Source organism: Protomyctophum parallelum, assembly GCF_964188405.1.
Source record: "Protomyctophum parallelum genome assembly, chromosome: 8".
NCBI classification, from domain to species: Eukaryota; Metazoa; Chordata; class Actinopteri; order Myctophiformes; family Myctophidae; genus Protomyctophum; species Protomyctophum parallelum.
In genome coordinates, this window is record NC_139703.1 from 35,979,227 (window position 1) to 35,991,891 (window position 12,665).

At 42.1% G+C, this 12,665-nt stretch overlaps 2 protein-coding genes across 2 annotated transcripts in view; one reads left to right on the forward strand and one right to left on the reverse strand.

The window, feature by feature from the left end:
• The window catches only part of syn2b (synapsin IIb), a gene marked incomplete at both ends in the record, with an annotated part of 124,789 nt that overhangs the window by 78,816 nt on the left and 33,308 nt on the right, over positions 1–12,665 (forward strand). The gene's annotated exons all lie outside the window — the stretch shown is intronic.
• The window catches only part of LOC310863405 (metalloproteinase inhibitor 4-like), a 22,528-nt gene continuing 11,057 nt past the window's right edge, over positions 1,195–12,665 (reverse strand). The window contains exons 2-5 of the mRNA XM_083771712.1: positions 6,747–6,844; positions 4,899–5,013; positions 3,390–3,514; positions 1,195–2,950 (exon numbers count right to left, since the gene is read on the reverse strand). Of these exons, the coding sequence (XP_083627838.1) occupies positions 2,753–2,950; positions 3,390–3,514; positions 4,899–5,013; positions 6,747–6,844 (536 nt within the window). The 3' untranslated portion in view covers positions 1,195–2,752. The remainder of the gene's footprint in view (positions 2,951–3,389; positions 3,515–4,898; positions 5,014–6,746; positions 6,845–12,665) is intronic.

The window sequence follows — 12,665 nt, forward strand, 5'->3', positions numbered from 1 at the left end:
CTGGATTAAATGTATCACCTTTTGCAGTGGTTTTCAACCTTTTTCATTTCAAGGCCCATTCTTTATTCAGCATTTGAGCCACGAACCACCATTTGAAGAGATTCAGGCCTCTCAGATCCAATGTGGATGGATAAGATTTAGTCCACAATTCCATGCTTTTGGCAAACGTTGAGGAAAAAATAATAACAATTATTCTACATTCTCTTAGTTGTGTCTTAACTCGTACATTTTTCACTCTCAAGAGTTAAAGATCTATAAGGATCCATTATAGGCAGAGCTGCCAACCTGCACACATTTTGTGTACCAACCACGCAATTCTAGGCGTATAGACACCTAGAATTGCGTGGTTGGTACACAAAATGTGTGCAGGTTGGCAGCTCTGTATAGGTTATACCAACTCATCATTTAGCTGGGGACCACCTGGAACCCCCTTCAAGGTCCACTGATGGTCCCCGGTCCACTGGTTGAGAACCACTGACCTATTGTAATGACCAACGTTTGAAGACACTGAATCAATGGAGTCTCCCATCGTTTTATATAATTTCTTAATTTGTGTATTCACATGCAAAGTTCTTCATTTTGGCCAAAAGAAAGAAAGAAAAAGACCCAATAATGAATTGAGACGTTTTCTTTTTATATATACAATCTTTTTTGTTTTGGTACATTGAAATAGAAAACTCTATATTGACAGAAACGTAGACATAAATACAAACCCAAGCAATCCTCTCGATATAAAACAAACAAAATTAAACAAGAAATATTTCTGTAACAATTTACTCAAGTCGTACAGCTTTGCGAGAATGCGTCGTGGTCGTCACTGCAGTCATAAGGACAAAGATTGGGCTTGATTAGAAGAGCATTTATTATTCACAATGAAATGATATCTACCACGTTTTAAGCTTTAGTGTGTGTGTGTGTGTGTGTGTGTGTGTGTGTGTGTGTGTGTGTGTGTGTGTGTGTGTGTGTGTGTGTGTGTGTGTGTGTGTGTGGGTGGATGTGTGTGTGTGCGCACGCGCATGCGCACTTAGGGCTTTCACTTCTAGTGATATTTACTAGTTGCCTAGTTTACTAGTCGACTAGTTGTTTAACTACCTATTGTGTTAAAAATGCAGTTTTTTTTTGTTTGTTTTTTAATAATATTTGTACATTTCAAAACTGTGTACATTGGTGACTATAATCTAGCATTGTTGATTCTAGCTGATCTTGAGGCCTACAAAAACGGGAGAAAGAAATCAACTAGTGGATTTACTAGTCGACTATATGAATAGTCGACTAGTTGTTTAAAGCCCTAGCGCGCGTGTGTGTATACAGTACCTTTACATATATCGTATATATAAGTTACTTAAGTTCCCATCAGTTTGCATTAACATAAAGCTGCTTGACTTCAGTAAAGTATTCAAATAAACAGGTCAATAATTCACATTTCATTGAATCTATGCAATGGAAATAAACACTGGCTTCCTCCCTAAACAACTTTCAGTGTTGTGTTTCCCGGAGTTCTGCTTTAATTGAGCCTCGTTTTTATGTACATCAAATTAAATGGGAATTTAATCCAGTCCTTTCCCATAATGTCCTCTAGCGAGTTGACAAAGACATTGGCTTCTATGGGTGGAGAAGATCCATGATGCAGTTGTTAAAGCTCCAGGAAGTATATATATATATATATATATATATATATATATATATAGCACAAGTATTCAAATAATAAAAACCACAAGATAAAAACTCTCTATATTCTATAGTCAAGATGGGGTTAGCCTTTGAAATGTTAATTTTCAATCAGGTACAGTATTTACATTTTCATCATGGCAGGTCATTTTGAGAGTAAAAACGTAGAAACACAGTACAGTGCTGTACAGTACAAGTGCTAAATGTTTGTTCGTAGTGGTCCCGACTACTTAAAATTCATAGTATATTATTGTCGTGATATCATAGCATCATGACTGATGAATCATGACAGTGGCACAATAGTAAAAAAAAACAAGAAGCCCAAAATGATAGATGAAAGAGGCAGTGTTGCTGCAACGAGTCACACTAATGGGATTTGACTGTAATATCCAGTACAAAAAAAAAAAAAGGAATTGTATTATGCCGGCTGGAGGAGTCTGTGATAGATTGCATCTCTGTAATTTAGCTTTTTTGTTGACAGCGTTTCGTTTTGTTGTTGGTGTGGCGACAGCTGAATAAAACAAATTGCTTCGATTACATTTTGACAAATTTTGCAGATAGTAATTTACTGTCGGGTCTCTTCAGAGATTTAGCAGGCACTCGCCCCGAAGTGAAACCATTTTTCGGTCTTCCGTTTTGTGCATATCAGCGAGGGCATGCAGTGAAAGGCAGGACGAAAGCCAAGCAGGGAAAAAAATACTACTTATAAAAGTTATTGAAATGCTGACGGCCATGTAGTAGCTGACACCAACCGATCATATGAGTTGTGCTCGTTAAAAACCGTGTGTTTGCGCATTGTGTGGCGTGTCAAGAATGGTCGATCTACAAGTTCACAACGCGTTTGCATTGCGACACGTCGTTAGCGTGCAGATTGGCTATTTTTGCCATGCGACAACAGTCACGCAGCGAAGTAAAGATCAGTGCGGCCGTTTCAATGACGTCGCCTCAGAATTTTTACATCTCACTTTAACGTTAGCATCAGTAGCCGATGCTGTAACGGCCAAAGGTGGAGGAGAAACGTTAACCCTAGTCTTGAGCCTTGACATTATAGGGAGGAGGTCACGGGCGGGCCGGGTGATGGTGGTCAGGGGTCGGTCATGTCCAGGAAGTCCTTCTCAGGGGGGGGTCCGCCCCGGTACCAGCTACACGAGCCGTCGGAGCGGCGGATGCAGGCGTACTGCCGCGCCTGCTCCCCGTTTAGGCTGTTGTCCAATAGCCAGTCAGTCCACAGACACTCGTTCTCTCCTGTAGAGGCACATGGTACTGTGTAACAGGTGTTAATCTGTGGAAAGATGCATACATTGATTGATTGATTGCCATAGAGTCATAGTAAATAATTGTCATACATATTCTGGAGAAATCTGGAGACTTGACATTCAGTATTAAAGTGGGTGTTATTAACATTATAATAATGGTGTGTAAAACAGAAAGTCTAAAATGTTGCCGCAGTCAAGACCAAGTCTTTGCCACGGACCCCTGACCTCTGTAGGACATGTTGGTGACCCCTGACCTCTGTAGGACATGTTGGTGACCTCCTGACCTCTGTAGGACATGTTGGTGACCTCTGTAGGACATGTTGGTGACCCCTGACCTTTGTAGGACATGTTGGTGACCCCTGACCTTTTTTAGGACATGTTGATGACCCCTGACCTCTGTAGGACATGTTGATAGTTTACCATTTTAACAAGTGAAAAAATATATACAGTATATATTCCACTCACTCTGCATTCACAGCCTGTCTGGTATCGGTAGTTGAGATTCTTCTTCTGTGACATTGAGAGGTTGTCCCACGGCTCCACCAGGTCACACTGGCCAATAGAAATCCTCCCGTCACTCCACATACTTCCTGTTATTGGAACATCACAGCTGAGTCACATTTGGCCTATACATTAAAAACACATTTTGGATCTACAAGCTCATAGCGCTCATAGCCGCACTACGAGCTTGTAGGTCTGCTAATTGAAAATAATCGTGAAAATGTGGCGCAAATCTTTTAATATATTCTTTCAGAGCCAATGTTTTTAACTCAAATCTTTGCTTCTGGTGGGGGGGGGGGGGACTACATATTTTCAGTTGGGGGTCGGTGGCCAATTACATATAATCTTGGGGGTCCTTGACATGAAAATGTTTGAGAACGACTGACATAGAAACATGAGGATTTAAAAGACATTTGTAGTATCGTTCCCAGGTCAAAATGGGTTAAATAACTAGCTCATTAGCCTAGTGGTTAGTGTCCAATTGACTATTTAGCCATCAAATGCTCAGATTAATCCAGAGCGACTTACTGTAAGGAAGATATCAAATGCATAGAAAATACATCAAATACAGCAAATGCAAATTAGAAATAGGATCTATAACGATCATAGGTGAACCAAGAACCTATCATTATCAGTCTTTAGTATAGTTTTTAAATGGTTCACAATGTACTCGAGTCAGTGTTGTTTTTGTCGACTAAAACTATGACGAAAAATGGAAACTAAATGAAAACTAAGCTACGATGACTAAAACTAAGACTAAATATACTGACAATTTTGTCAACAGATTAACTAAAATGTTAGGAAGGGACTAGTGGAGAAGAGGTCCATTATATGTTTCCATTTTACACTTGGTTGCTTGCTGAAAATAGACGATTTACAAGCTCGCAGCGCAGCGTGACGTGTTGTGAGCTTGTAGATCGGCTATTTTCAGCAAGTGTAAAAACAGTCATTACGACGGCATCAAGGCCCACCAAAATACATTTTAGTCGACTAAATCAACTGTGGATTTAGTCTAGACTAAAACTAGACTAACACTAAGACATTCCAGGTGACTAAAACTAAATGAAAACTATTCAAGAGACTATGACTAAAACTAAAAACAACACTGAGTAGAGTCATGTCCCACCATGGGACATACTTGTACGTCAAGCTTCCTCATGCTACGGAAATGAGAAGATAGGCTCTTGACCAGTGTTGATTTCGTCGACTAAAACTAAGACGAAAAATATTTGCCGACTACCGTTTTCCACTGACGAAAACTAAATGAAAACTAAGCTACTATGACTAAAATTAAGACTAAATATAACCGACAATTTCGTCAACAAATAAAAACTAGACTAATTACTTCAATTCATTATTCATAATTAACGTTCCAATTTTGGAACTCTGACTATAAGAACCAAAAAGAACTGAACCGGTTCCAACCGGTGGAAAAGGCGTCTGTGATTTTTTCATTATGATTGTGCACTGTACCTGACAGGAGATATCCTGCCTTGTTGTTGGCGTCCAGTTTGACCCCGCACAATGACGAGAAGACCGGCGTGTAAACAAACTGGATGTCCTTTGCCTTGTCGAAGCCTTTGAACATCTAGACAGCCGAGAGAGGGAATAGGGTTAGTTTATGCACTAATCTGAGTTCCCTTAATTGTGTGAGATTTATAGATTTTGGGGCATAAATAATAGATTAGAAGATTTTTTTTATCAAGAATGTATCAATGTCACCATGGTCCACATACTGTACACTGTACACTGTACAAAAAAAAACAATGTTTTTCTTTCTTTCAAAAGGGCACATTGCTGTCCATAGGGCATGGGCAGGTGGTGTTCTAGCACCCCCTAGTGTCTATCTGTGCACACCACTGTTTGTGTGTGTGCGTAATGTGTTTGTAGATGCACACTAAAACTCCCTCAGTGCCATCTGAAAAATGTACAGATGGAACCACAATCGATTTGGTTGCATTTGTATGATTTCGGAGTTACAATGAATCAATACGTTTATTTAAGTGGCGTGCCACCTCATGGCCCATTTGTTTTCCATGGGGTTGTATGACACGAGGCAGGAGTGGCTCAGAGTAGCCGGTAGAGAAGCTGGATTCCCAGTTCGACCCCCCAGAGTTAGTGTCAGAGTGTCCTTTATTTGGGCAAGACGCTGAACCCCAAATTGCAGTGCAGGTTGGTCAGTGTCTTGCATGGTTTCCTCCACCATCGGTGTATGAATGTGTGTGTGGATGATGAGTGAATGTAATGCACATCTATGTAGAGCTTTGTATATAAGCGATATCTGCACCATTTACACCATTTCAGACACAACTAGATACTGTAACATAGACAGCCAGTTCCTATCAGAGATATCCGAGTGAATTGGAGTGATTTTCTACTGATATTGAATGTATATATGCACTTTGTCCTCGGTAGAGCAGAGACGCCATCTGTATTATTACAGCCACGATGACATACTGCAATAAAGTAGTAGTGCACATGTTGAATACATCTACTTTTTATCAGTGGTGTACATTAACTAAGGACATTATTACAGTACTGTAAGTATTGTAATTTTTGGCGGGAACCCCTTTTGCTGTTTTAAGCATTATGTTATACTTTAGCTATTGAAAAATAGCAGATCTACAAGCTCGTAGTGCGGCACTGAGTGCCGCGCTACGAGCTTGTAAAATAGGTCTGCTATTTTTTTTTATCGTGAAAATGTGGCGCAAATCACTGAATATATGCTTTCAGAGTTAACGTTTTTAACTCAAGTTTTTGCTTCTGAGGTGTCCCTGGAACTACATGTTTTCAGATGGGGGTCAGCGGACAATCACATATATATTTGGAGGTCCTTACTCCTTGACATGAAAATGTTTGAGCACCACTGACATACAGTAGAAACATGAGTTTTTCAGAAAACTGTTAGCATTTAGAAGGTATTTGTACAATCGTCCTCAGGTCTAAATGTGTTAAAGGCCAGATGGGCATACTTCTGTCTTCATTTCTGACTTCAACATGCCTCTCGTTTAGAATATTAATGCTTCTAGAGAGACTTTATCGTAATCATCGTGAGGTAAGAAAGCAGCATTATGTCTCCCAGTTATTGCACGGAACGGGGTGGGGTGTCTTTCAGAGTAAAAGCTGCCATATCTGCCCAGCACCCCGAGCTCCTATTTTGAAAGAAATCCCGGCGCTCATTGTGTTAATATGCATTATAGGCCACAGAACTCCATTTGATAAAAGCTGGAGTCTGAGTTCTCGGAAGTGTCCATTTGGCTCCTGCTGTGTCAATCGGGGGGGGGGGGGGGGGGGGGGGGGGGGGGACGGACGGACACTCACCTTAATCATCTTGATCCCATATTGAATCATCTTCATGTAAGGAGACGAGCTGTTGCTAGGCGACACAATCTTCTCCCCGGAGATCTTTGCCCTTATCACTGCAGAGGAATGGAATGTGGATCAGTGTGGTTTTTGGCAGCAAATTTTGGATTTTAGTTTTAGTCACAGTCTCTTGAATAGTTTTAATTTAGTTTTAGTCACATTTTAGTCACCTGGGATGTTTTATTGTTAGTGTAGTTTTAGTCGACTAAATGTCATAAGATTTTAGTCGACTAAAATGTATTTTGTCGGGCCTTGATGTCGTCAGCATGCAACCAAGTGTAAAATGACTTGTGTCCACTAGTCCCTTCATAACATTAATTATTTTAGTCTAGTTTTTATTTGTTGACGAAATTGTCAATGCATTTAGCCCTAGATCTTTCTTACCCTTTATCCCTACATTTATTTGCCATTTTTTACAATTTTAAAACATTTTAAAATAGTACAAATAGCCGATCTACAAGTGAACAACGTGTCGACGTAGATTGGCTAGTTGAACTATTTTTAAATGTTTTTAAATAGTAAAAAATGGCAAATAAGTTTAGGGATAAGGGGTAATGGGGTGGCGCAAGATGGTGGCCTTAGTCTCAGTTTTAGTCATCATAGCTTAGTTTTAATTTAGTTTCCATTTAGTTTTCGTCAGTGAAAAAAGGCACTTGACGAAAAAGATTCGTCTCGATTTTAGTCGACAAAATCAACACTTACGTGGATTTGAATGGGACACCACTAGATAAATCAAACACAGGCACATAACTTCCTAATGAATCTGAGGGTTATAACGATGTTAGATTAATACATACAGACGATACACATGAGATGACAGTACCTGGTTAATAACTCTGAATCAGATTGCATAGTGTGTAACTGTAATACATCATAGCCTATACAGATAATCAATAATTTGTGATGGATCACATTTTTATACAAAACGCAACTCATGGCCCTGCATACATATTATATTTTCCTCCCTTTTTAGACCGTAAGAGTATTGAGTGAGACTAAATGTCACTTCCATTCTTTTGTCCCCAATATATTAATTAATTATCCCTTTATAGCAAAGATAGATTCACAGCTCATCCATGTCCCCATATTACCCCCCCCCCTCTCTACCTCACCCCACCCTGTCTCTTTTGTCCTTCACCCTCTCTGTCTCTCTCTCTCTCTCTGTCTCTCTCTCTGCCTCTGTCTCTCTGTCTCTCTGTCTCTCTCTCTCTCTCTCTCTCTCTCTCTCTCTCTCTCTCTCTCTCTCTCTCTCTCTCTCTCTCTCTCTCTCTCTCTCTGCCTCTCTCTCTCTCTCTCTCCCACCATGGACAACCCCTCTGTAATGATAGGGGATGTGTCCCTCTGCTCCTCTCTGGGAGGGAAATCAAACCCCATGCAGAATAACAAGTAGTTGGCTGCCTGTGTACTCACATTAAACACAGTTTGCACACACATGCACGCACGTGCATACACACACACACACACACACACACACACACTGTGAAGGCTTCAAAACAATGTACCCACGGAGGGACAGTGTGAATGTGGTCCATAACACCATTTTCATTCATAAAAGACCAAAACCCACTCTGCAATACTAAATCGAAATACCACAGGTGTCATTCTCTTTCCCTCCCAATTCCCCAAACTCCCTTGTACTCCAATCCGTTAGTCACTGCTGACCGTACCTCTACCTGTTTGTACTGCAGTCCGTTAGTCACTGCAGACCGTACCTCTACCTGTTTGTACTGCAGTCCGTTAGTCACTGCTGACCATAACTCTACCTGTTTGTACTGCAGTCCGTTAGTCACTGCAGACCATAACTCTACCTGTTTGTACTGCAGTCCGTTAGTCACTGCAGACCGTACCTCTACCTGTTTGTACTGCAGTCCGTTAGTCACTGCTGACCGTACCTCTACTGTACCTGTTTGTACTGCAGTCCGTTAGTCACTGCAGACCGTACCTCTACCTGTTTGTACTGCAGTCCGTTAGTCACTGCAGACCGTACCTCTACCTGTTTGTACTGCAGTCCGTTAGTCACTGCTGACCGTACCTCTACCTGTTTGTACTGCAGTCCATTATAGTCACTGCAGACCGTACCTCTACCTGTTTGTACTGCAGTCCCTTATAGTCACTGCTGACCGTACCTCTACCTGTTTGTACTGCAGTCCCTTATAGTCACTGCTGACCGTACCTCTACCTGTTTGTACTGCAGTCCGTTAGTCACTGCTGACCGTATCTCTACCTGTTTGTACTGCAGTCCATTATAGTCACTTCTGACCGTACCTCTACCTGTTTGTACTGCAGTCCATTATAGTCACTGCTGACCGTACCTCTACCTGTTTGTACTGCAGTCCGTTAGTCACTGCAGACCGTACCTCTACCTGTTTGTACTGCAGTCCGTTAGTCACTGCTGACCGTAACTCTACCTGTTTGTACTGCAGTCCGTTAGTCACTGCTGACCGTAACTCTACCTGTTTGTACTGCAGTCCGTTAGTCACTGCAGACCGTACCTCTACCTGTTTGTACTGCAGTCCGTTAGTCACTGCAGACCGTACCTCTACCTGTTTGTACTGCAGTCCGTTAGTCACTGCTGACCGTATCTCTACCTGTTTGTACTGCAGTCCATTAGTCACTGCTGACCGTACCTCTACCTGTTTGTACTGCAGTCCGTTAGTCACTGCTGACCGTACCTCTACCTGTTTGTACTGCAGTCCGTTAGTCACTGCAGACCGTACCTCTACCTGTTTGTACTGCAGTCCGTTAGTCACTGCTGACCGTATCTCTACCTGTTTGTACTGCAGTCCGTTAGTCACTGCTGACCGTATCTCTACCTGTTTGTACTGCAGTCCGTTAGTCACTGCTGACCGTACCTCTACCTGTTTGTACTGCAGTCCGTTAGTCACTGCTGACCGTATCTCTACCTGTTTGTACTGCAGTCCGTTAGTCACTGCAGACCGTACCTCTACCTGTTTGTACTGCAGTCCGTTAGTCACTGCTGACCGTATCTCTACCTGTTTGTACTGCAGTCCGTTAGTCACTGCAGACCGTATCTCTACCTGTTTGTACTGCAGTCCGTTAGTCACTGCAGACCGTACCTCTACCTGTTTGTACTGCAGTCCGTTAGTCACTGCTGACCGTACCTCTACCTGTTTGGGAGGGTGTAGACAAGACAACAATGTGCCCCCCCCCCCTCTCCAACACGTGAACTCGCCGCGCTTCTTATCACCAGACGGTAGTCTCGCGCTGCCAGACTGTTGCCACGGACAATTTTCGAAAAGCTTCCGTCATACAGTCTGGAGCAACGGAAGCTCTGATCATGAGCAAGCGATTAAACGGAAGTGAAGCCTCCTCCCACCTCACGTTTTGTCTTTACAGTCGCGCAAATGTATCCTAATATAAATCGAAATCATCTAAGCATACAGTATGATAGCTTTCTGCTGAGCAGAAATGGATATTAGAAAAATGTTATGTAAAGTTTATTTTAAACTATATTTCAGTGAACTGAAAGGCCTATAGCTTCCTGGTGTAGTTCCAGACTCTATATATAGCATTCAGAGATTGTGGAATTGTTGTCTGGCTACGCGAGACTAACCTAACAGCAAGGAGATGTCCCGATACTGTATCAGTATCGGAAAAGTATCGGTATCGGCCCTTATTTGGTCATATCGGTTCATATCGGTATCGGCAAATATGCCAGTCTAACCACCGATCCAACACAGGGGTAAGGGGTTGACACTATAGCAGGTAAATAAAGTGTTGGTGCACGTGGAGTTTGCTTTGGAGTTGCCCAAACTGTCAAAGTGCACATTTGAGTGAGGAGTCTGCTATAAACACAACACGAGATATATAGCACATAGCTATAAACACTATTCCCGGTCGGTGGACAAAATAAGATATTTTTTCTTTTTGTATTATTATAAATATTATTCTCTGGTATCGGTAATCGGTATCGGCTAACACAGAAAGTATGGTATCAAGATCGGATTGGAAACAAAAAAAAGTGTATCGGGACATCCCTAGCAAGGAAGTAACACATGTGGAGGAACACGCTATTCCTCCCAGTTCAGTCTCTTACGTGAGCAACCGGAAGCAGCCACTATAGTGCAGCGACAGTGATCATCCTCCCCACCAGCATTGGGACACCGGAATAAGTAAGTAAGTAGCCTTGCCGAGCCATGAGGCCCATAGGGCAGGAGCCTATCTCCTGTTTCTGTAGCGTGAGCGGTGAGGCAGCTTGAAGTACACCCCCGGACATGACGCTATAGTATGTCGCAGGGACTTACCCCAAATGCAACTCTTGATGCTGAGTGCCAAGCAGGGAGGCACTGGGTCCCATTTTTAGAGTCTTTGGTATGACCCGGCCGGGGATTGAACCTCCGACCTCCCAGGGCGGACACTCTAACCACAAGGCCACTGAGCTGGTGGACGCCGGAATAAGCCAGATGCAGAGCTTAGGATTCAAACGCCATACTGTCCAGTGGTCGGCAGGAACATAACCCCTGTTCCACCGGAGCACCCAGTGACCTATACTGTACATCAGTGGCATGGGGCGGCGGTGGCTCAGGGGTAGAGTGACCGGAAGGGAACCACAAGGTTCCCAGTTGGAACCTTGTGGGCTCCCCCAGAGTTAGTGTCGGAAGTGTCCTTGAGCAAGACCCTAGTCTGAACCCCTAATTGCTCCTGATGTGCAGGTTGGTGCCTTGCATGGTTTCCTCCGGAATGTGTGTGTGTGAATTCTGTCAATTTCGTCAACAATAAAAACTAGACTAAAATGTTAGGAAGGGACTAGAAAACCAGTATAAGTCATTTTACTAAAATCTTATGTTATTTAGTCGACAAAAACGAGACTAACACTAAAACATTCCAGGACTAAAATGTAACTAAAACTAAATGAAAACTATTCAAGAGACTATGACTAAAACTAAAATAAAAAAATGCACTGTGTGTGCAGGACACCGCATGGGCAACAAAGTATAAAACAACGTTTTAGTGATTAATCAAATTGTATCAAAATGTTAATACAAAAAAATATCACGATCTCATTGTGAGGAATGTACCGTTTCAAGTTATCAAATATAAATACATAAACCATAAAAGAAGGACAAGGGGCAGGAAGAAGATAAATCTTAATGAATAATAACTAACTATAGTAATAAATGTAGTGGAGTAAAAGTACAAGGATAAGGAATGAAGACACTCGCACACTGTGGGCTCTGATGCTAGTGATAAGTGCCTTTATTTGCACAAATGAATGACTGACGTTTGGAGCACAATGCTGTTCCTCAGACTAAAGGTGAACACAGAGGAACACATCTTTATACAACCCTCTTGTCAATCATGATCACATGGAATGGGTAACAGCTTTGTACAGATATCACATGATCACAACAAGTCAGAGATGGTACAAGGCAATGAAGTAAAAGTACAACATAATGCTCCGAGACGTAGTGGAGTAGAAGTAAAAGTACAACATAATGCTCCGAGACGTAGTGGAGTAGAAGTAAAAGTACAACATAATGCTCCGAGACGTAGTGGAGTAGAAGTAAAAGTATTGGAAATTGTAAAATACTCAAGTAAGGTAGAAATACCTGAAAACACAGCAGCACTAAACGTGCAATGTGGAGTCAAAGCAGTGCAGAGTTAGTGGGGTCCGGGGACCCCCAGGAGTCCTTGAGGGAGTTCCAGGGGGTCCCCAGCTAAATGGAATCATGGAATTCCATTTGTACACTCTCAGAGTTAAATTAACTTGATTTTACAATATAAATTGGGGGTCCTAGAAATGCCATTAAATGGGGGGTCCGTAGACTAAAATTAAACGGGTTGAGAATCACTGCTAGAGCCGTAAAAAATCTATATATATATCTCTTCAAACGGGGGTCGGGGGGTAATTAGTGT